The following is a 22419-nucleotide window of genomic DNA, read 5'->3' as shown; positions in this document are numbered from 1 at the left end:
ATTCACATACCACATTATTACATCTCTGTATCAGTATTTTCAGTTCACTTTCATGACCCTGATTTGCTTTTTAAGGCTGTTCTTTAAAGGGATTATTAAAAATATGCTCTTTCTGCAGAAAGGAATTTTTCTTATGGTACTTATTAAGAGTATCCAGAGAAATTCACCTTGATTTCCCACCTTGTTTCCCATCTTCCATAGGGTAACAAAATCACTTGTTTTCTTTTTGCAAATATGTGCTTCTGTTTTTAGCACTAAATATTCATGATAGGTAAGAAAACTTTTCCACTTGTTGCTGAGTGGTTAGAGAATCGGGGTTTTATTAAGGGTTTAAAGGAGTTAGAAATAAATTTGTCAGTTATAGGCCACTTGATAATGTCATGCTGTTAAGAAATTTTATTTCTTACACTAAATAGCCTGACTTGATCAGATGATAGAATCTAGATGTGTGCTGTCCAATACAGTAATCACTAGCTACATGTGGATATTTACATTTTAACTGATATAAAATTAAAAGTTCATTCTTCAGGCACACTAACTACATTTCAAGTGCTTAATAGCTGCATATGGCCCCTGGCTAATACTGAAGATATAGAATATTTAAGTAATTACAGAAAGGTCTATTGTGTAATACTGATCTAAATGTTTTGGTTTCTTTCAGTTTTATGAAATGTTTTATAAGACAAAATTGAGAAATGAAATGAACACTAATACTACTAGCTAACCATAACAGTGGTCTCATCATTGTATGCATTGATTTCTAATCTTCATCTTTGAGAATATATTAATAGTTAGACTTGATGAGAATATTTTCATTTAATATATCAACTACTGTACTAACTAGTATGCATTCTCTGCTCTAACCCTTGAAAATATCCTAAAAGATTGGTCTCAGACAAGTCAAATACTTAGTTTTGGATGAAGCTGATTGCATGCTGGATATGGGTTTTGGACCAGAGATGAAAAAGTTAATTTCCTGCCCAGGAATGTCGTCAAAGGAACAGCGTCAGACCCTTATGTTCAGTGCAACTTTTCCAGAAGAAATTCAGAGGTAAATTTTTTCTTCTTAGAAGTGGCTGCTGTGTACTAAAATGCTTTTACAGCAGGAGAAACAATGTGAATATCTTATTCTTGAGAGATGATAACATGGATAGTTTAAAAGTAAAAGTATTTCTAAAAAGTTTACTATATTTTTCATTGTTTCTTACCTTAATTCCTGGCTTTGCATTAGCATCACACTTTATATTAGAGTGTATGTGGTTGTGTGAGTGAGAAAATGAGAGCACGTAGCACCTCGCCAGGATTTAGTAAGTGCTTACTAAATGAAATTATTTTTATGGTGGTGCCCCCTCTTCGACCCCAAATTATAGAGTTTGGGGGAATTGAACTTGTGTTAGAAAATGTATGTACTAATTGTTGACAGATACCTGAGTATCATATATACACTGTGTGGTCTGTGAGTTCTGAGGTTCGCATGACGTATTCCTGCTAGAATGGTGACTCTTCTTTCTGCCTGCTAATCCCTTAGCAAGAGGGAACCTGAAGTACCCACACAGCAGGTCTAGCTTATACAGTTCAGTAAAACTCCTGTTTTCTCTGGTGGAACTGTTCTCCCTTTGGGAACCAAGACCTCCAATACTTATAGTTGGTGCAGTGAGCACAATTTCCCATGTGGGTCACTGGGAGTGATGGTAAATGGGCCACTCTAGCTTGTATCCCTTGGTTCCCAGACCCACATACTCCATAAAGATCTTTGGTTCCTACCGAATGATTGCTTTACTATCTGCTTTTAAATGTTATAAATTGCCTATTATTCCATCTGAAGTCCATTTTTCGCATTCTGCATATTCCCTGAACCATTGTGGCATCCATATCCTTGGCTTGCATTTCTACCTGTATGCACTCCCAAAACTTATACCTGTAATTTTTTGATTGAAGTATAGTTGACTTACAATATTATATTAGTTTCAAGTGTACAACTTAGTAATTTGATATTTTATAAAATATATTCCATACAAAGTTATAAAATGTGAAGTATGTTCCTTATGCTGTACATTCTGTCTTTGTAACTTATTTTATACCTCATAGTTTGTAACTCAATCCTTTTCACCTCTTTTACTACTCTCCTGGCCCCCTCCCTTTGGGTGACCATTGGTTTATTCTCAATATCTGAGTCTGTTTGTTTTGTTATGTTTGTTCCTTCGTTTTATTTTTTAGATTCCACTTACAAGTGAAACCATACAGTATTTGCTTTTTTCAGACATATTTTACTAAGTATAATTAACCTCCAGATTCATCCATGTTATTGAAGATGGCAAAATTTTCATTATTTTCTATGGCTGAGTAATATTCCATTGTGTGTGTGTGTACCACATCTTCTTTATCCATTCATCTGTTGATGGACACTTAGGTTGTTTTCATATCTTGTCTATTGTAAATAATAATGCTGCTATGAACATTGGGAAACATGTATCTTTTCATTTTAGTGATTTCATTTTCTTCAGATAGCTACTCAGCAGTGGAATTGCTTCCTATGGTAGTTTTATTTTGAATTTTTTGAAAAATGCCCATTCTGTTTTCTATAGTGGCTGTACCAGTTTACGCTCCCACCATCAGTGCATGTGGATTCTCTTTTCTCCACATCTTGCCAACCCTCGTTATTTCTTGTCTTTTTGATAATAGCCATTCTGATAGGTGTGCAGTGAGATCTCATTGTAGTTTTGATTTGCATTTCCCTGATGATTTGTGTTACTGAGCATCATTTCATGAGCCTATTGGCCATCTGTACATCTTATTTGGGAAAATGTCTATTCAGGACCTCTGCCCATTTAAAAAAATTGGGTTGTTTGTCTTACGCTATGAGAGAAATCATGAAGAAACCCAAAGACAGTGTACTGATTGGGAGAAGATATTTGTAAACAATATGTTCAATGAGGGGTTAATATTCAAAATACATGAAGAACTTGTATAAGTTAGTGTATTAACTTGTATAAGTTAATATTTAAAAAAAAAACAGCCTGATTATTACCTGTATGCTTAATCTCTCTCCTCAGCTTCAGACTTTTAGATTTAACTCTTCAGGATTATTTTTCCTCTTCGATGAATTACCAGTAACTCATGTTCATCAGGTACAAAACTGAACCTCTTCTTCAACTCCCTCTTTTTATCTTTCCAGTTTTCCTTGTTGGCTTCGAGGTCTTTCAAAACCAAAGTCATTTGAAGCATGTTGATTCCTCCCTCATATTCCTTTAACTCTGCTCTTCAAAAGTATTCAACTTGGCAGTTACCTGTAAAATATTGCAAATTTGTTAGTTTCTTCTCTGTTTACCACCTTATTTTAGGTCCCTTTCAGTTCCCCTCTGCTCATTGATAGTAGCTTTCTAATACGTCTGTGGTTTGACTTTTGGGCTGTTAAAATTGCAAAACTAAGTCTGATTTTATCACCATTTATTGAAAATAAATTCTCCCATGTCTTTCCATTTCCACAGACTAACCAACTTTTAAATGCTTTTATATGTGACAATTTTTGCCTCATTTGCCACTTTATTCCTTGGAATGATGTTTTTCTGGTTTATTCAGAGTATTTTCTATTGGCTACGCAAGCCAAATTCTGTTCCTCTTCATTATTTATCCTTATTTCTTCTTTCCTTCTGCATAGAGTGCTTTTCCTTAGTCATCCCTATTTCATGTTCTTGCTTGCTGCTTCCTTAGATCAAGCTTTAAACTTGAAGACTCTTTTTTTAAAAAAAAACTTTAAAAAAGGTTTATTTTTTTAAATTATTTTTAATGGTTCTTTTTATTTTTTTAGTTTTTTTCCATTTATTTTTATTCGTTGGAGGCTAATTACTTTACAATATTGTAGTGGTTTTTGCCTTACATTGACATGAATCAGTAGACATTAATTCATGACATGAATTAATAGACATCATTTCATCCATTTCCTGCCTGTCTTGTAAAGGAACCCTCTGTCTTTTGAAAGAAGCTATTTAAAACACTTTGCAGTTTTCTTGTAATATAGTAAGGTCCAATCAATATTAACTATTGTAGCACTAACTTACTGTAGTAAAGCATTGAATAATTAAAACATGTAAATATTAAACTTAATAAAATATTTTAAATTATAGTAATTGCTTTTATGTAGCTATATTTATGCTGTTTGATATGAGCAACACAGGCAGAGACCATCATATTCATCTTTATACACACAGTACCTTATACCACATATACCTCACATGAGGCACTCAGTATATATTTTAATGAGTGTAAAGGATGATTGATAATTAAGAATTTCAGATAATGTCAAGGTTTGTGCCTGGATGAAAGGGTTCTTGACTCTAGAAGTAGTGTATGAACAAGAAGTTTTTCTTTTATGGTAAGAGAGCAGATGAAAAAGAAGCAGCAGTGATTTATTAAGATTCTAGATCTGCAGAGTTTGAACTATTTTCTTGATATGCTGGGGGATAACTAGAAAGTAAGAAATTGCTATGTAGGAGAGAGGAGGACTGCTCCATGACCTCCTCTTTTTCCTCCCAAACTTGCTCTGTAATTGGCAATTCCACTTCTCCCCACCCCATGTTTCTGTGATCTAAAGCAGGGCTTCTTCATGATATATTATCCGTGAGTCGTGTGTGTGTCAGGATGCTGATACCCTCAAACTTTGGGGAGAGCATCTGCAGCTTGGTGTGGCCTAGCCCCTGGTCTGTTCACCTGGTCTCATTTTTTTCACCAGTTATGCTCAACAGGTATTATCATTTTCTGTGTCATGATGTGAAAAGCATTGACTTACGATCTGGTTTGCTCAGAATATTATAGTTCATTTGGAGTATACTAATTTAACAGCTCATATTTTCAGGGAACAACTCTTTTAAATAACATATATGAAGGTGATGAATGAAGAACAGAATTTTTGCTGTAGGTTTGCATTTTAATCTTTAATTTAAAAATTCCTGCTTGTTGTAGTCTGATAGTTTAGCATACTTTTTATTATTGTTGTATACACATTTTGTATAGTTTCGTGTGGTCAGGGCTTCCAGTTGAATTTACTCACCCATCATTTGACACAGACTTTTTCATTTGTAATAAATGTTTTGAAAAATGCTAACATTTTACAATGATATTTGAAAGTAATATTTGGATGATGTAATATCTACCATCTCTTATTATGACTGTTATAATCTGGCTTATAAATGTTGAAGTAACACTTGAGAAATTCAGTGAATATTATTAGCATTAATAGAAGAGAATAAGTTAAGGAATACTCTTTTTGTCTTTCAAGGTTGGCTGGGAAGTTTTTAAAGTCAAATTATTTGTTTGTTGCCGTTGGACAAGTGGGTGGCGCATGTACAGATGTTCAGCAGACCATTCTTCAAGTTGGCCAGTACTCAAAAAGAGAAAAACTTGTTGGAATTCTACAAAACATAGGTATATCTTATGTTGATTATCTTTTGTCATGATTTTGATTTTTACAAAAATTACTTTTAGAAATGACTTTAAGATTATTTGGCATGAGTTAAATAAGTTTTCACTGTTTCTTCTTCCTCTAAAGTTCTGTTTATTATGATTTGATTCGTCTATGGGATCACACAGAGTTGGACGCGACTGACGTGACTTAGCAGCAGCAGCATAGTCCTTTCTCCTCTATAAATGTTAAAAAAAAAATAGGAGGAGTTTGAGACTTTTAACAGTGCTTGACCAAAAACTATTCCAGCAGAAATATATATGTTCTTGTTTTAGAAAATAGAAAGCTTTACATCAAGCTCTATTTACTCCACTAAAAGTACTATCTTTGCTGTATTTCTAATTCCCAGTTTTTGCTCTCTAAGGCTTCCTGTATTCACATAGTCAAAGACTTTTGGAGCTAGAAGGGACTTTAAAGGTCTAATTCTATTCCTTACAATGTTAATGAGAAACTCTATCCCTCCCTTCAAAAAAGCCAGTTTATATGGAAAGTTGTATTTCTTTGTTTGATTGAGATAGCTTTAGTTTGTGCCTAGAAATAAAATTTTATAATATGGCCATTTTAATATTTTTTGTTGCCTCACAGGCTAAATATATTATATGGATCCTTTCTCCTCATCCTCCACTTTAAGTGTCTGTTTCAGTTTGAAGTCAGTGTTAGGACTGGGGAATAAAAAGGCAAGAAGCTGTCTAATTTCCAACAATAAGAAAAAGTTGATTTAGAAATGCTTTTAAAAGGCTTCTAGTCTTCAGTTTTTTCTGAGTTTTATATAAAAAAAAACTTTTAAAAACCAAATATTCATCTTGAGTTTGAGAAATGTTATTAGTTTTACTTCATGATATGTTTCATAGCATATACTGTTGCATGCAAAATAACATTTGCTGTGGGCCATATACTATTCTGATTGTTTTACATGTGTTCACTCATTTAATCCACAAAACAACCTTCTGAGGGTGGGGTTTGTCATCATTTTAAGATTGTGGGCACTGAAATACAGAGATGTCAGATAACATGCCCAGTATAAATTGAAGTTCCAAATGCAACAGGAGATAAGTAATACATGGTTTTGCTGAAGTTAGAGCACATTTGTAGTATAATTATCTTTAAGACTTTTTTTTCCATTTATTTTATTAGTCGGAGGCTATTTATTTTACAATATTGTAGTGGTTTTTTGCCATACATTGACATGAATCAGCCATGGATTTACATGTATTCCCCATCCTGATCCCCCCTTCCACCTCCCTTTCCACCCGATCCCTCTGGGCCTTCCCAGTGCACCAGCCCCGAGCACTTTGGTGCACTGGGAAGACAAGTGCTTAAGACTTTTTATATGTGAATTTATGGAATGAAGTTTGAGAATAATTCAGCTGAAGATAGTGTTTCAAAAGTGCTGGTTTCCCTTTGGGAAACCTTTGAGGTCAGCATGTAAGCACTATTGGTATACTTCTATATTATTTGAAAGGGTAAATGTTTTATAGTTCATAATTTATTATTCTTGGTTTCTTTTTACTTTGCATAGAAATGTTATGCTGTATATCATATTTTATATGTTTTTGTTCATATAAATTTATCTCTTTTTCTAATCATTAACTTAAATCAGGTAGCTTTCCTCTTCTGCTTTTAAAATGTATGGGTTTAATTATTTCATAGTAGTATCAGTTCAGTTCAGTTCAGTTCAGTCGCTCAGTCGTGTCCGACTCTGCGACCCCGTGAACCGCAGCACGCCAGGCCTCCCTGTCCATCACCAACTCCCAGAGTTCACTCAAACTCATGTCCGTCGACTCGGTGATGCCGTCCAGCCATCTCATCCTCTGTGATCCCTTCTCCCCCTGCCCCCCATCCCTCCCAGCATCAGGGTCTTTTCCAGTGAGTCAACTCTTTGCATGAGGTGGCCAAATTATTGGAGCTTCAGCTTCAGCATCAGTCCTTCCAAAGAACACCCAGGGCTGATCTCCTTTAGGATGGACTGGTTGGATCTCCTTGCAGTCCAAGGGACTCTCAAGAGTCTTCTCCAACACCACAGTTCAAAAGAATCAATTCTTCAGTGCTCAGTTTTCTTTATAGTCCAACTCTCACATCCATACATGACCACTGGAAAAACCATAGCCTTGACTAGACATTGTTGGCAATGTAATGTCTCTGCTTTTTAATATGCTATCTAGGTTACCAACTGCCTTTTTCATAATTTTAAATGAACAGGTTTCATAGATGTTAGTGGACTCATTAATTACAAAGGGAACTAGTAAGATGTTATAGCCAGTTCAGGGGAGAATTCAAAGAACACATTTATGTGTAGGATATCAGGAAGACTAAGATGAATTTATAAATAGATGTAAAATTGATCAATATCCACAAAGTTTAATAATCTGTTACATTTGAGGGAAGATTTTCATTTGTATTTTTATCAATAAGAATCATTTGCATTGCTCTCAGTTGCAGTAGAGGTATAAAACAAAGGTAGTAAAAGGTACAGACAACCTTGAAGGGTATGCTGATCAGTATCAGCTTTGCTCGTTTCAGAGTCTTCAACACTTTTTTCTGACAACCTGTATTCCTACATAGTCACAATAATCTCAGATTATTCTTGATCACAAGAAAGGCTGGTCTCATTATGTTTGGCCTATTTTCAAACAGTGCAGCAAGACTGTTCCATAAGAAAGGCCTCTTCGAGTTTGTTTCGCAAATCTAGAACCGTACAATATTGAACAACTCTGAAAGTCACAAAATTAACTTCTAGATAGTTTTCATAAGAAATCTGAGATTGAAGTTGTAAAGGTCTCTGAAGAATAGGAAACTAAGTCTAAGATACTTTTCATATACCATTTGCTGAACCTAGAAATTTAAGTGAATTCCTCTCTTCTAAATTTCCCCAGATTTTTAATGTAATTGATTCTTGTTTCATTGAATCTGTCATCAGATTCTATCTACTTTTAGACTATAAACAGTTCTAGAAATTATCCTCAATCCAGTGATCTTTGCAAGTTGTCAGAATGTCAGTTTGCAGCCTTCTCACCTTGAGGTATCAATAGTTTGAAGTGCCTGAAACAGTGCTTTCCCAGAAGACTTGGAGTCTGTTCTTCTTCACTGGTGATAGAAACTCTCTGGTTTATAGAAAGTCTTTGGACAAGCATCAGAACAAAACAGAAACTGTCTGTAGTTGACAGAGAATGATTGTGGTTAAGTTATTAGTGATTATTGTTAAATACAGAAGATCTGACGAAGGCTGAAAATAAGAATAATGCTACAGACAAAGAAATTTGGTTGTATGGGGCAGTGTACCTCTGAAATATACAGAAAACCTATTTAGAGTTGTTTCATAAGTGTCTTGGTCAGTGTTTCTCCTGAACTTTAAAAACAATATTATGAGCAGCAAGGGAATTTACATAATTCTAGGGACTTCTCATGAAGTAAACAGTTTTGAAATGTATGAATAACATTTTACCTATGCATTTCAACCTCGGGAAAGCTTAATGTCTTCTGATACAACAGTTCTTACCACACAACTCTTCAAAAGTAATAGCATGCTATACAAGCTTAATTATTTATTAGCTTCTCTTTTATTTTATATGGTGAAATAAAAAGCCTATCTTTTCCCTGGGGTTCTCTGAGAAATCTCAGGAGTACTTTAGGCAGATTTCTTCTTCTAAATTTATCAGTTCAGTTCAGTTGTTCAGTCATGTCCGACTCTTTGTGACCCCATGAAGCGCAGCACGCCAGGCCTCTCTGTCCATCACCAACTCCCGGAGCTTACCCAAACTCATGTCCATTGAGTTGGTGATGCCATCCAACCATCTCATCCTCTGTTGTCCCCTTCTCCTCCTGCCCCCAATCCTTCCCAGCATCAGGGTCTTTTCAAATGAGTCAGCTCTTCACATCAGGTGGCCAGAGTAATTGAGTTTCAGCTTCAACATCAGTCCTACCAATGAACACCCAGGACTGACCTCCTTTAGGATGGACTGGTTGGATCTCCTTGCAGTCCAAGGGACTCTCAAGAGTCTTCTCCAACACCACAGTTCAAAAGCATCAATTCTTCGGTGCTCAGCTTTCTTCACAGTCCAACTCTCACATCCATACATGACCACTGGAGAAATCATAGCCTTGACTAGACGGACTTTGTTGACAAAGGAATGTCTCTGCTTTTTAATAAGCTATCTAGGTTGGTCATAACTTTCCTTCCAAGGAGTAAGCGTCTCTTAATTTCATGGCTGCAGTCACCATCTGCAGTGATTTTGGAGCCCAGAAAAATAAAGTCAGCAGCCACTGCTTCCACTGTTTCCCCATCTATTTGCCATGAAGTGATGGGACCAGATGCCATGATCTTAGTTTCTGGATGTTGAGCTTTAAGCCAATTTTACACTCTCCTCTTTCACTTTCACCAAGAGGCTCTTTAGTTCTTCTTCATTTTCTGCCATAAGGGTGGTGTCACCTGCATATCTAAGGTTATTGATATTTCTCCTGCCAATCTTGATTCCAGCCTGTGCTTCCTCCAGCCCAGTGTTTCTCATGATGTACTCTGCATATAAGTTAAATAAGCAGGGTGCCAGTATACAGTCATGACATACTCCTTTTCCTATTTGGAACCAGTCTGTAGTTCCATGTCCAGTTCTAACTGTTGCTTCCTGACCTGCATACAGATTTGTCAAGAGGCAGGTCAGGTGGTCTGGTATTCCCATCTCTTTCAGAATTTTCCACAGTTTATTGTGATCCACGCAGTCAAAGGCTTTGGCATAGTCAATAAAGCAGAAATAGATGTTTTTCTGAAACTCTTGCTTTTTTGATGATCCAGTGAATGTTGGCAATTTGATCTCTGCTTCCTCTGCCTTTTCTAAAACCAGCTTGAACATCTGGAAATTCATGGTTCACGTATTGCTGAAGCCTGGCTTGGAGAATTTTGAGCATTACTTTACTAGCATGTGAGATGAGTGCAATTGTGCGGTAGTTTGAGCATTCTTTGGCGTTGCCTTTCTTTGGGATTGGAATGAAAACTGACCTTTTCCAGTCCTGTGGCCACTGCTGAGTTTTCCAAATTTGCTGGCATGTTGAGTGCAGCACTTTCACAGCATCATCTTCCAGGATTTGAAATAGCTCAACTGGAATTCCACCAGCTCCACTAGCTTTGTTTGTAGTGAATCTTCCTAAGGCCCACTTGACTTCACATTCCGGGATGTCTGGCTCTAGGTGAGTGATCACACTATCGTGATTATCTGGGTCGTGAAGATCTTTTTTGTACAGTTCTTCTGTGTATTCTCGCCACCTCTTCTTAATATCTTTTGCTTCTGTTAGGTGTAAATTTATAGCTGATCTTAAAAAAGACAAAATCAAAAGTTGCCAGAAGAGAGTTGAACATTTTACTAGTGTAAGATTACTTAGTTCTTAGGCAGTAATTTAATTGAAGTGACAAAGCATTTAAAAATAAGAGTAGAAGATAACGTGGTTATAAAGAACAATAGCTCTTTCATAAAGGTCGTTTTCTCTTTAAACAACCAAAGACATAATAAAGTCAAAAGAATCTCTGCTATATAGGCTGATTATAAGAGAAAGAAGAAAGAAGAACCTTTCATATTGTAAGTAAAGGCATTAAACAGTAAATCAGGAAATAGTTCCGTGCAAATTGATTGAATTTGTTAACATTTTAACATATTTCATCCTTTTTTTTTTTCTTTTTTTGGGGGGCTTTCCTGGTGGCTCAGTGGTAAAGAATCAGCCTGCAGTGTAGGATACGCAGGAGACGGTTGTGATCCCTAGGTCACGTAGATGCCCCCTGGAGGAGGACATGGCAGCCCACTGTAGTATTCTTGCCTGGAGAATCCCATGGACAGAGTTGCCTGGCTGGCTACAGTCGATGGTGTCGGAAAGAGTCGGACACCACTGAAGTGACTTAAGACAAGCACATAGCTTTTTTTTTTTAATAGTCACATATTATAAACTGGTATAAAATTCAGTTTCCAAGTTTTATCTTTCATTGTGCATTTTTCACATTCTGGAGCAAACTGACACTTTAGGACAAAATGAATCCTTCTCAGGTTCCCTGAGATGCTCTCAAGAAGTCTGTGAGGTAAAAACAATTTTCATAATTATACTAAAATTATTTTAACATGCAGAATGTTCCAGTAAATATTTAAAAATTTTTTTGGTTTTAGTGTTCAGGGTGGTAAATGTTAGTTGTTACAACCCATGTAGCTAAAACTCTTTGGGATTGTTGATAATTTTTTGAGTTTAAAAGAGTCATAGACCAAAATTTTGAGAGCTGCAACTTTAGGGAAATTTTGCTTTTTCTTTCCTTGAAAAATAAATGCAAAAACAGTTTATGTTTCTTGGTCAATATTACTCCTAGTATAGTCTCGACCACTTAGGTTAATTATTACTTTTAACCAACGTTCACTTCTGTTTCATAGAGAAAACTAGAAGTAGGGATGGACAGTTGAGAGATACCATACAGAGACATTGAGGCTGACTACCAGAACTCATGAACTTTCTATCCTACTTTCTACACCACACATATCCTTTTACACTTAAAGTAGCAAAATTCAGTATCTTCCTTATTATGACTCAAAGATATTTCCTCTCTATAATATATGAAAAATAACAAGCAAATTCTATCCTAAATATTCAGTGATTATCAATTTAATTAACTCAGTATAGTCTACTGTTTTAACTTAACCATAAAGCCAAAGATCCTGGAAATTATCTTCAGATGACAGTATGCAAAACAGTAGATAATGTTGAATAGTCAGTTTAGTTGAACACAGATTTACATTTTCATACAGTTAAACATTATGTAGAATATTAATTTGATTGGCAAATCTTCATACATTAGAAAAACCCAAGTAAAGTAAGATATGTTTGTTTTCTACTTAACACTGATAAATTGGAGCAAGGACATGCATATTTTTAAAACCAAAGTTATTAAGTTAGTCTTGTGTATCAAAAGTTTCACTTATTTATGAGAACTTGGAATCTTAAAATATTTCTGCTTAGTTGCTATAGGAAGAGTTTTTAATTTGATATAGAGTGGGTGCTTAGTTGCTTCAGTCGTGTCCCACTCTCTGCGACCCTATGAACCATGGCCTGCCAGGCTCCTCTGTCCATGGGATTCTTCAGGCAAGAATACTGGAGTGGGTTGCCATTTCCTTCTCCAATAGTTAGAGTATTGTGAGTCAATTTCTCTATTTTCTGGGACTTTTAGATTTCTGGAATTTTTAGAATCATAGTTTTTAGAATTATGGATTTCTATAAATTCTCTAATTTATCTGTGTAAACCAGTCAGAATTGAGCTCCTTTAAGAGGCTTTATGTTTGTTAATACTTGTCCATAGAGTATTAACATAAAGATTATGTACAGTGGTAGATAAAAATCTTTCTGAATTATAGATACATAAAGAGCTGATAGCTTCAGTTCTGTCGCTTAAGCCATAGGTCAAGAATGTACACAGAAATACAAAAAATTGCAATTTGCCTACCAGAGCTAGTATTCTTTTTAGATTCTTAATTAACTTTAGTTCATAATGGACCAGCAAAATGAATCCTGTATTATTTTTCACCTCACAGAATAAGTAGTTGTAATTCATTAATCCATCTACAGAGATCACAAAATGGTCTGATCATAAAACTAAATTTTCATTATCTCTGCCACTGAAGGGATATAGCTTATTACCTGAACGAGAAAAAAATCCGAACTTTTTAGTAGAGGAAAAAACAGAGAAAGTGTCAGCAGAGTTAAATTTTTATTACCATTTTGGGATTCACACTGGGGGACCAGGAAAAGATGAGATCAGGGCTTTAAGCTGCATAGTAGTATTATGTACCTGACTGTATCAAATGAATCAGTTGTGGCATTGGGCATCTTGATGGATGATCTCCAAAACTGTTGAAAGATTAATTTTTGATAAAACATAAAATGATGACTCATTAATAAAATGACTATGTCTCAAGGATATAGCTCATTTATTACTGTGAGTATCAGTTATTCTCTTGATTTCCTACCTGGTTGTCTGATATCTGAGATTAAATATCACCTTTAAAACCTTCCTTTCTTGCAATCCTACTATGTCACTTAGGAAGTTCCATTCAGTATCTTGCCTGGAGAATTCCAAGGACAGAAGAGCCTGGTGGGCTATATATAGTCCATGGGGTCACAAGGAAACAATCGGACACGACTGAGCGACTAAGACTCACTCCAGTTGTTCAGACACAAAAATATGAGGCATCTTTGGTTTCTTTCTCCAGTGTACATATCTGATCTGTTAGCAGAGTCCTCTTGTTTCTGGAGAAAGAAATCAAAGATGCCTCATATTGGGGATTAAGGGGTTTGAATTGAGATAATGTTGAAACATAGAATATTGTAGAGTTTGTCAGCCCTGGGTTGAATGCAATTGTTATGAATGCCTCTGGCAGTCAAGGTAGAATAAAAGAGTCTATGACCATGGGACGAACAAAGATGTTTATTTATAGAGAGGGAAATGAAGGGCCTGAGCCAAATTTGGAACTGCTAAGAGTTGGCAGGTAGATATCATTTATCTTTCCCTAAATCTCTACTTATTGGTTGGCCTATGAAGGCAAAGGGCAAGCAGCTGTTTTTCTTTCTTTTTATTTCTATAGTCATAAAGTAGAAAAAAGTCCTTGTCTCTCGATCTCTGACATTCATCCACTCAGGAAATATTGGAATTGCTCCTACCTATCAGGCCTGAGTTTAGGTGCTGGGAATATAGTGGTGGATAAGACAGTTTCCTACTCACCCTATGCATTTTTTTCTTTTCCTAATTTTGTAATTTGAATGTTTCATTGTCTTGTAGGTGATGAAAGAACCATGGTCTTTGTTGAAACTAAGAAAAAAGCAGATTTTATTGCCACTTTTCTTTGTCAAGAAAAAATATCAACAACAAGTATTCATGGGTGAGTAGGTTATGATGATTTCCTAGTAAGGAGGGAACTTCCATTTGTCATTTGTTAAGAAATGTTGGTATGTTTAACTAGTAGAAAATCCTGGAATTAGGATTTCAAGATCTAACTATTATTCTTCATCTTTTAAGTTTTTATAAGAACCAAGTGGCAGGGATGGGTGAGTTAGAAGTATCTTAGGTTTCTCATCCTGATTGTCAATCGATCTCACTTAAAAGTCTCTCTGATCCTTAGATCTAGGTGTTTATTCAGCTAAATCTATTCCATGCTTGAGATTTTTTTTCATTGGAGTCCTCAAAAATGTCGTATTAACACAATTTCATTGGCACTTTACTAGAAGATCTAAAATATTAATCAGTGAATATGTAGAATTCAGAGATTATACTTTTAAAAAATCAGTAATTTTTGAGAAAGCATTTGATCAGGTAGTTGTTTATTTTTTGTCAAAACTAGAAAGAGTTTATTAGTGGGTAAGATTTGATGTTTGTCATGTTTGGGTCTGTATTTTGGCTGTAGGTATTAGCTGTCACCTTACTTCATCTGCAAATGGGGTTAATCGTTCTAACCTCAAAGTGTTATTGTGAGAATTAAATGATGACTTAAAAGAAATTAGTATAATACTTTGTATGTAAGAAGTAGACATTAATGTTAAATGTTGCTATTTTTTTTTACTGTTATTAAAAAAATCTATCCGTTGAACTTTAATGGTTCTCTTTAATAATTTTCTTAAGGACTGTTCTAATACATGCTTTGCTTTCTTTCAAGTGATCGTGAACAGAGAGAAAGAGAGCAAGCTCTTGGAGATTTCCGCTGTGGAAAGTGCCCCGTTCTTGTTGCTACTTCAGTAGCTGCACGAGGGCTGGATATTGAAAATGTTCAGCATGTTATTAATTTTGATCTTCCTTCTACCATTGATGAATATGTTTATCGAATTGGGCGTACTGGTCGTTGTGGAAATACTGGCAGAGCTATTTCCTTTTTTGATCTGGAATCAGATAGCCATTTAGCACAGCCTCTAGTGAAAGTGCTATCAGATGTAAGTTTTTAATTTTTAAAACTGAATGGATAGTGTTCTTGCCTTGTCATTGAAAGCGGACATTTTATATATATGGATTTTCAGTTCAGTTGCTCAGTCATGTCCGACTCTTTGAGGCTCCATGGACTGCAGTATGCCAGGCTTCCCTGTCTATCACCACCTCCCAGAGATTACTCAGACTCATGTTCATTGAGTTGGTGATGCCAACTCTGTCGTCCCCTTCTCCTCCTGCCTTCAATCTTTGCCAGGATCAGGGTCTTTTCCAATGAGTCAGTTCTTCACATCAGGTGGCCAGAGTATTGGAGCTTCAGCATCTGTCCTTCCAATGAATATTCAGGACTGATTTCCTGGTTGACTGGTTTGATCTCCTTGCAGTCCAAAGAGACTCTCAAGAGTCTTCTTCAGCACCACAGTTCAAAAGCATCAATTCTTCGGCACTCAGTTTTCATTAAAGTCCAACGCTCATATCCTTACATGACTACTGAAGAAACCATAGCTTTGACTAGACAGACCCTTGTTGGCAAAGTAATGTCTCTGCTTTTTAATATGCTATCTAGGTTGGTCATAGCTTTTCTTCCAAGGAGCAAGCATCTTTTAATTCCATGGCTGTAGTCACCATCTGCAGTGATTTTGGAGCCCCCAAAAATAAAGTCTCTCACTGTTTCCATTGTTTCCCCATCTGTTTGGCATGAATTGATGGGACTGGAAGCCATGATCTTAGTTTTCTGAATGTTGAGGTTTAAGCCAACTATTTCACTCTCCTCTTTGACTTTCATCAAGAGGCTCTTTATTTCTTCTTTGCTTCCTGCTGTAAGGGTGGTGTCATCGGCATATCGGAGGTTATTGATATTTGTCTGGGCAATCTTTTCATCCAGCCCAGTGTTTCTCATGATGTACTCTGCAGATAAGTTAAATAAGCAGGGTGATGATATATAGCCTTGACGTACTCCTTTTCCTATTTGGAACCAGTCTGTTGTTCCATGTCCAGTTCTAACTGTTGCTTCTTGACCTGCATACAGATTTCTCAGGAGGCAGGTCAGGTGGCCTGGTATTCCCATCTCTTTCAGAATTTTCCACAGTTTGTTGTGATCCACACAGTCAAAGGCTTTGGTGTAGTCAATAAAGCAGAAGAAGATGTTTTTCTAGAACTCTCTTGCTTTTTTGAAGGAAAAGTAAACATGTGAATCTTTTGAGACTTTATGCATGTTGTTTATGAAGTTAATTTTTTTTTTAAGGCTCAACAGGATGTTCCTGCTTGGTTAGAAGAAATTGCCTTTAGTACATATGGTCCTGGCTCCAGTGGTAGGACAAGAGGAAATGTGGTTGCATCAGTTGATACCAGAAAGGTTAGTTGAGGGGGAAAATTTAGAAATTGGCTTTTTGTTATTTACTCTTTGTAAATGTTGCGCTTAATATTGTGAAGTAACTATAACAATAACTTAAGCCATTATTTTCAAGCTTGGAAGATTAATGTTTCTCTAAAAATTTTATGTACATATATAGTTTTGGTCTTAAAGGGGAGGAATTTAATTTAATTATGCTCAAACACTTTCCTTTCCCATTTTAAATTCTAATTTAGGATCTTCTGAGATTTTTGTAGTAATTCTTTATTTTTTGAATTCTGACCACATTATTAGGTAAGATGAGATAATAGCAGTGTGGTTACATATCTTTTCTATTGTGTCAGTCTAGGCAACATAATTTTTATACAGAAACAATGGGCATACTAGTCATTAAGTATTTATGCTTATTCATTAAAGTGAAGAGCTTTGTTTTTCCATTTGCCAAAACTATTGGCTTACATTTTTTTTCTTGAAATACTCTGCAATTTAAACTTCCTAGGTTGATATGGACCTTTTGTCAAATAGATTGGATTCAGTGAGAATGAAATTTTTTGTTTGGGGAAGAAATGGTAGACAGCTTGAGTCCTTGCTATCAGTCTAGGTAGTGTAACTTTAATGCTACATAAAATTAAATGTTTGTTTGTTTCTTTTTTAAGAATTACCTCCGCAGGAGCTCTTTGAACACAGCAGGGTTTTCTTCATCACAAGCTCCTAATCCAGTAGATGATGAGTCATGGGATTAAGACGAAAATAACCAGCAAGTCTGTGGTACAGTTGTGATGCAGAGAAGAAAGTAGTTTTGATTTTTGATTTTTTAAAACAGAAGTATGAAACCTTGCATCTCCTATCCTTCTGTTCGTACTCCCACCCTTAAAAAAAAATCCTTACTGACTAGTTATGTGAAATGCTAAAAGTTACAACGATGCAATTACTAATACAAATGGTGTTAACCAGAAAGATTAAAACATTCTAAATGCCTTGCCTATTTCTATTGTATTCTTCAAGGGTTTTAGACATACTTCATGTCTAAATGCCATGTCTTAGTATAGTGTTTATTGATCCTAGAGCAAACAGGATTATAGGATACACTTTTGGTTAAAAATTATTGGGTTCTGTTTTTGCTTAAAAGGAGCCTTTAAACAATAGTGTGTCACTGAAATGTAATGACATGATTTTCATGATAGAAACAGTGAAAGACAAGCTTTTAAAAGCAATTTTGATTTTATATCATCAGATGTGTGATAAACATGGTTGAATGTTTGCAACGTGAACTCTGTACTCAATGATACAACTGTTTGTATTTATAACATACAGACTTCTCCTTAAAAATAAAGGATGATGCTGTTCTCTAGAAACCTCCCACCGTCGCCTTCTCCCTGATCCATGTCAATGTATGACAAAAACCACTACAATATTGTAAAGTAATTAGCCTCCAACTAATAAAAAGAAATGAAAAAAAAATAAAGGATGAAACTCTTTCCCCCCTAAGTTTTCCAACAGCACTTTTAATTTTTCTTGTTACAGATTATAGTTCTCAACTCTTGTATTTTGAAATTTTGAGTCTTGTGAAGCCAATGAAGTGAAAAGTCTTATATAAATTGAATATGTATAATACACATTAGTACACAGATGCAGTAATGAAAATCATTCTTTCAGCTCAACCTATATCAACAGAAACAGTGTTGTTCACTCTTGCTATAATTAATTTTTTGATATTTTAATATTGAGGGTGAAAACTTTTTTTCACTTCCCCCATTACGTATCTTAAATTTACTGTGTCTACGTGTACCCCAATGTTCATCGCAGCACTGTTTACAATAGCCAGGACATGGAAGCAACCTAGATGTCCATCGGCAGACGAGTGGATAAGAAAGCTGTGGTACATATACACAATCGAATATTACTCAGCTATTAAAAAGAATGCATTTGAATCAATTCTAATGAGGTGGATGAAACTGGAGCCTGTTCTACAGAGTTAAGTGAGCCAGAAAGAAAAACACCAATATAGTATATTAACGCATATATATGGAATTTAGAAAGATGGTAACGATGACCCTATATGCGAGACAGGAAAAGAGACACAGATGTAAAGAACAGACTTTTGGACTCTGTGGGAGAAGGCAAGGGTGGGATGATTTGAGAGAATAGCATTGAAACGTGTATATTATCATATGTGAAATAGATCGCCAGTCCAGGTTCGATGCATGAGACAGGGTGCTCAGGGCTGGTGCACTGGGATGACCCTGAGGGATGGGATGGGGAGGGAGGTGGGAGGGAGGGTCAGGATGGGGGACACAGGTACATGCATGGCTGATTCATGTGAATGTATGGCAAAAACCACCACAATGTTGTAAAGTAATTAGTCTCCAATTAAAATAAAGAGTAATAATTTTTAAAAAGACGGAAGAAGGGCAAACAAAAACTTACTGTGTCTAGATTGTAAGAAATTCTTACTAAATCATTAAATAAATGAACCAAAATATTAACATAAAGCAAGTGAGACATAAACACAGGGGGACAAAAATAATCTGTTTCAAGTGTATGTTATTATTCACTTAAAATATCCAAAGCAGCATTTCCTGAACATGTATGTCTGGTTATAAGAATTTTGGTTAGTAAAGGAGGCATTGCAATTTAAAAGAGGAATGGAACATTCAACAGATTCTTCTGGGATAACTAGATGCCTACCCCCATGCCATATTAAAAATCAACCCTGTGTGACATGTAAAAATTACAACTACAAAAAAATACAGTTAAATATTAAACCTTTGACTTGGGAATGAGAGTTGACATTAAGCTCACAGGACAGAAATCATGAAGGAAACAAGGAATAGATTTGATCACAACAATATTACTTGATTATATAAAAAAGGTAAACAGAAAAGGAAAAATATCATTATGACTATAGTGGATTATCAGCGTATAGTTATTTATATATGTGGGTCTGTAGGAATACCGTTAGACAAATACACAAAGAACAGACAACTCAAAATGAGAAGTTTAGTTAAAAAGAATAAGCGACAGAAATTCCCTGGGAATCCAGTGGTTAGGATTCCGTGCTTTCACTGCCAAGGACCTGGGTTTGATCCCTGATTGGGGGAACTAAGATCCTGCAAGTGAAAAAGTAAACAGGATATATTTAACTTAATACTGTGAATCTCACTTCTGGGAACGGCTAAATGAAAGTGTTTGCACTGTTAGTTGTTCTGTCTGTATGTCTTAATTGTCTCTTCCAGTTTTGTTTACAAAGAGAATTTATAGGTCATTTCTTTGTTTATTTCCTCAAATAGCTTCTTGGTCATAGCCTGATTGCCTTAAAACTATTTTGAGTCATGCTTGGTTTATCAAATTTACCATCAGAGCATTACTGAAACAAATGTAAAGAGAAAGTCACACATAATCCGACCATCATAACAAACCAACTGTAAATGTCCAAGTGTTCATTTACTTTCCTTATTTCTGAGTATAGATTTGAAAAATTTCTTTAAAAAATATCAAAGTAACAGATACACATATGACTAGAAAATAAAATTCTGTAGAAGGATTATAACAGAGCAATATCCTGCTGCCTCTCCCTTTCTAAATTGCTATTCCATATCCCACGGTTTACTGACTGTGCATGGTAAAGACCACTCACCTCATGGTCCCTTCTTTGGTAACTTTTTTCCAATTTTATTGAGATGCAGTTAATATATACCACTGTGTAAGTGAGGGCATATAGCATATGGTTTTGCTTACACTGTATTGTGAAATGATTACTGCAATAAGATTAGTTAGCATCCATCATCTTATAGTAGATAAAAAGAGAAAAGAAGAAAAAAAGTGATAACTTTAATATAGTTGGAAGTATACTTTGTGAGATGATAAAGACACCCTACTTCTGTTTTTACACTGCAACATCTGTAAACTATACATTTACATTTCCAAAGTTAACATCTGCATTCTGTGACAAAGCTCTCTTGTTATATCTACAAGTTGGTTCTAAAACTGAAAATCAATAAGGTTTACATTATATAATTTGTTCTCTGCATGGGCCAGTTAACATGGTCTGATTATCTTTCCTTTACTATTTATTCAATTTTGTCACCTCTGTGTTTCTAGGGATGATTACTATAAATATTTCACAGGCCAATTTGCTTTAATTTTGGATAAACTCTTAGAGCAGTTTGCTTACCCTATAGTTCCATTGTCTTTCTCTTTTTGGGAGAAGAAATACGTGCTTTTCATCGTAATATTTTCTGTGCTCAGAATTAGTGTCTGGAAGCTAGATCCCCAAAGATGTTAATGTTCTTAAATTTTATAATGAGTGGACCTTTCAATTCTAGAGTATTTGGTGTGCTTTGCAGATCATACTTTTCTGACTCTGGGAGTGTGTTGTATTTCTTTGATAATTTTTCCTAGATTTTCTTTGTTCTTTATGGAACTCCTGTTGATATTAATCAGATGCTGCTGCCGTTGCTGCTAAGTCACATCAGTCATGTCCGACTCTGTGCGACCCCACAGACGGCAGCCCACCAGGCTCCCGTCCCTGGGATTCTCCAGGCAAGAATACTGGAGCATGTTGCCATTTCCCGCTCCAGTGCATGAAAGTGAAAAGTGAAAGTGAAGTCGCTCAGTCGTGTCAGACTCTTCGTGACCCCAAGGACTGTAGCCTACCAGGCTCCTCCGTCCATGGGATTTTCCAGGCAAGAGTACTGGAGTGGGTTGCCATTGCCTTCTCCAATCAGATGCTAGAACTACAAAATTAATCTCTAAGTCTTCTGTCTTTCATGTTTTTTCATCTTTTTGCTTATGTTCTGGTAGAATACTATCTTTAAATCTTTTTTATATACATTTTTTAGCAATTATATTTTATTTCCAATAGCTATCTTATTTTCTTTTGTTTTTCCAAGTGTTGCTTAATAGTGAATTTTCTACTTCACTGATGCTTGTTTAATCCCTGGAATTTAACCTGAGAAATCTTTTTTTTTAACATTATGTATTTGTTTTCCTGCTGCTTGATATCAGAAATCTTTAGCCTTTATCAACTTTAAGTTGTTATGGTATATAGAATGCTGGCTTTAGGCAAATTCAGTAATCTGTTCGTTTTTGTGCCTTTCCTGCCAACTGCTAGAGTCTAGTGACCTCTCCTCCTCTATCTGTTTATTGAGGCCTCTTCTCAAGTGAGTGCCTAGTCACTTTTGTCAGTAGTGTCCAACTCTCTGCATTGCCATGGACTGTGTAGCCTGTCAGGCTCCTCTGTCCAGGTAATTTTCTGGGCAAGAGTACTGGAGTCGGTTGCCATTTCCTACTCCGGGGATCTTCCCGACTGGAATTGAATCTGTGTCTCTCCAGTCTCCTGCATTGAGAGGTGGATTGTTAACCACTAGCGCCCCCTGAAAAGGCATAGGTTAAGATGTGAATAATAAAGCTTAGATTTTCTTCCCTTGAATTGTTTGCATTTTAAAACTGCAGAGTCAAAGGTTCTGGCCCAAAGTAAAGAAGCTCAAAATGTAGAATGTCAGGCATCAGCTGTACAAAGGAAGGTTTGGAAATAATGGTGATGTTAGTAGAGAGGAAAGATGAAGAGTGGTCCTGATTTCATACTGGGTACATGACCCGTCCAGCCCATCTGTCCGTTAGGGTCTTGGGTAGAGTAGTGATTGTTTTCTGATTTAAGTTTTCAGCACTGATAACATAGGGCAG

At 35.8% G+C, this 22419-nt stretch overlaps 1 protein-coding gene across 7 annotated transcripts in view; it reads left to right on the top strand.

Moving 5' to 3' along the window:
* Positions 1 to 18567, top strand: part of LOC122435824 (probable ATP-dependent RNA helicase DDX4) — an 87720-nt gene extending 69153 nt beyond the window's left edge. For 4 of the 7 annotated variants that reach the window (XM_043459908.1, XM_043459905.1, XM_043459907.1 and 1 more), the window contains 6 exons: positions 885 to 1051; positions 5276 to 5421; positions 14250 to 14349; positions 15121 to 15391; positions 16627 to 16737; positions 17391 to 18566. In XM_043459908.1, the coding sequence (XP_043315843.1) occupies positions 885 to 1051; positions 5276 to 5421; positions 14250 to 14349; positions 15121 to 15391; positions 16627 to 16737; positions 17391 to 17477 (882 nt within the window). In that variant the 3' untranslated portion in view covers positions 17478 to 18566. Of the gene's footprint in view, positions 1 to 884; positions 1052 to 5275; positions 5422 to 14249; positions 14350 to 15120; positions 15392 to 16626; positions 16738 to 17390 lie in introns of all 7 variants that reach the window. The other 3 variants (XM_043459903.1, XM_043459904.1, XM_043459906.1) reach the window with 2 other exon arrangements.
* The last annotated feature ends 3852 nt before the right edge of the window (positions 18568 to 22419 follow it).

The sequence above is a fragment of the Cervus canadensis genome, chromosome X (genome assembly GCF_019320065.1).
Source record: "Cervus canadensis isolate Bull #8, Minnesota chromosome X, ASM1932006v1, whole genome shotgun sequence".
In the NCBI taxonomy this organism is placed as follows: domain Eukaryota; kingdom Metazoa; phylum Chordata; class Mammalia; order Artiodactyla; family Cervidae; genus Cervus; species Cervus canadensis.
The sequence above is the reverse complement of the archived record's forward strand: the minus strand, read 5'-3'. Positions and strand labels throughout refer to the sequence as shown.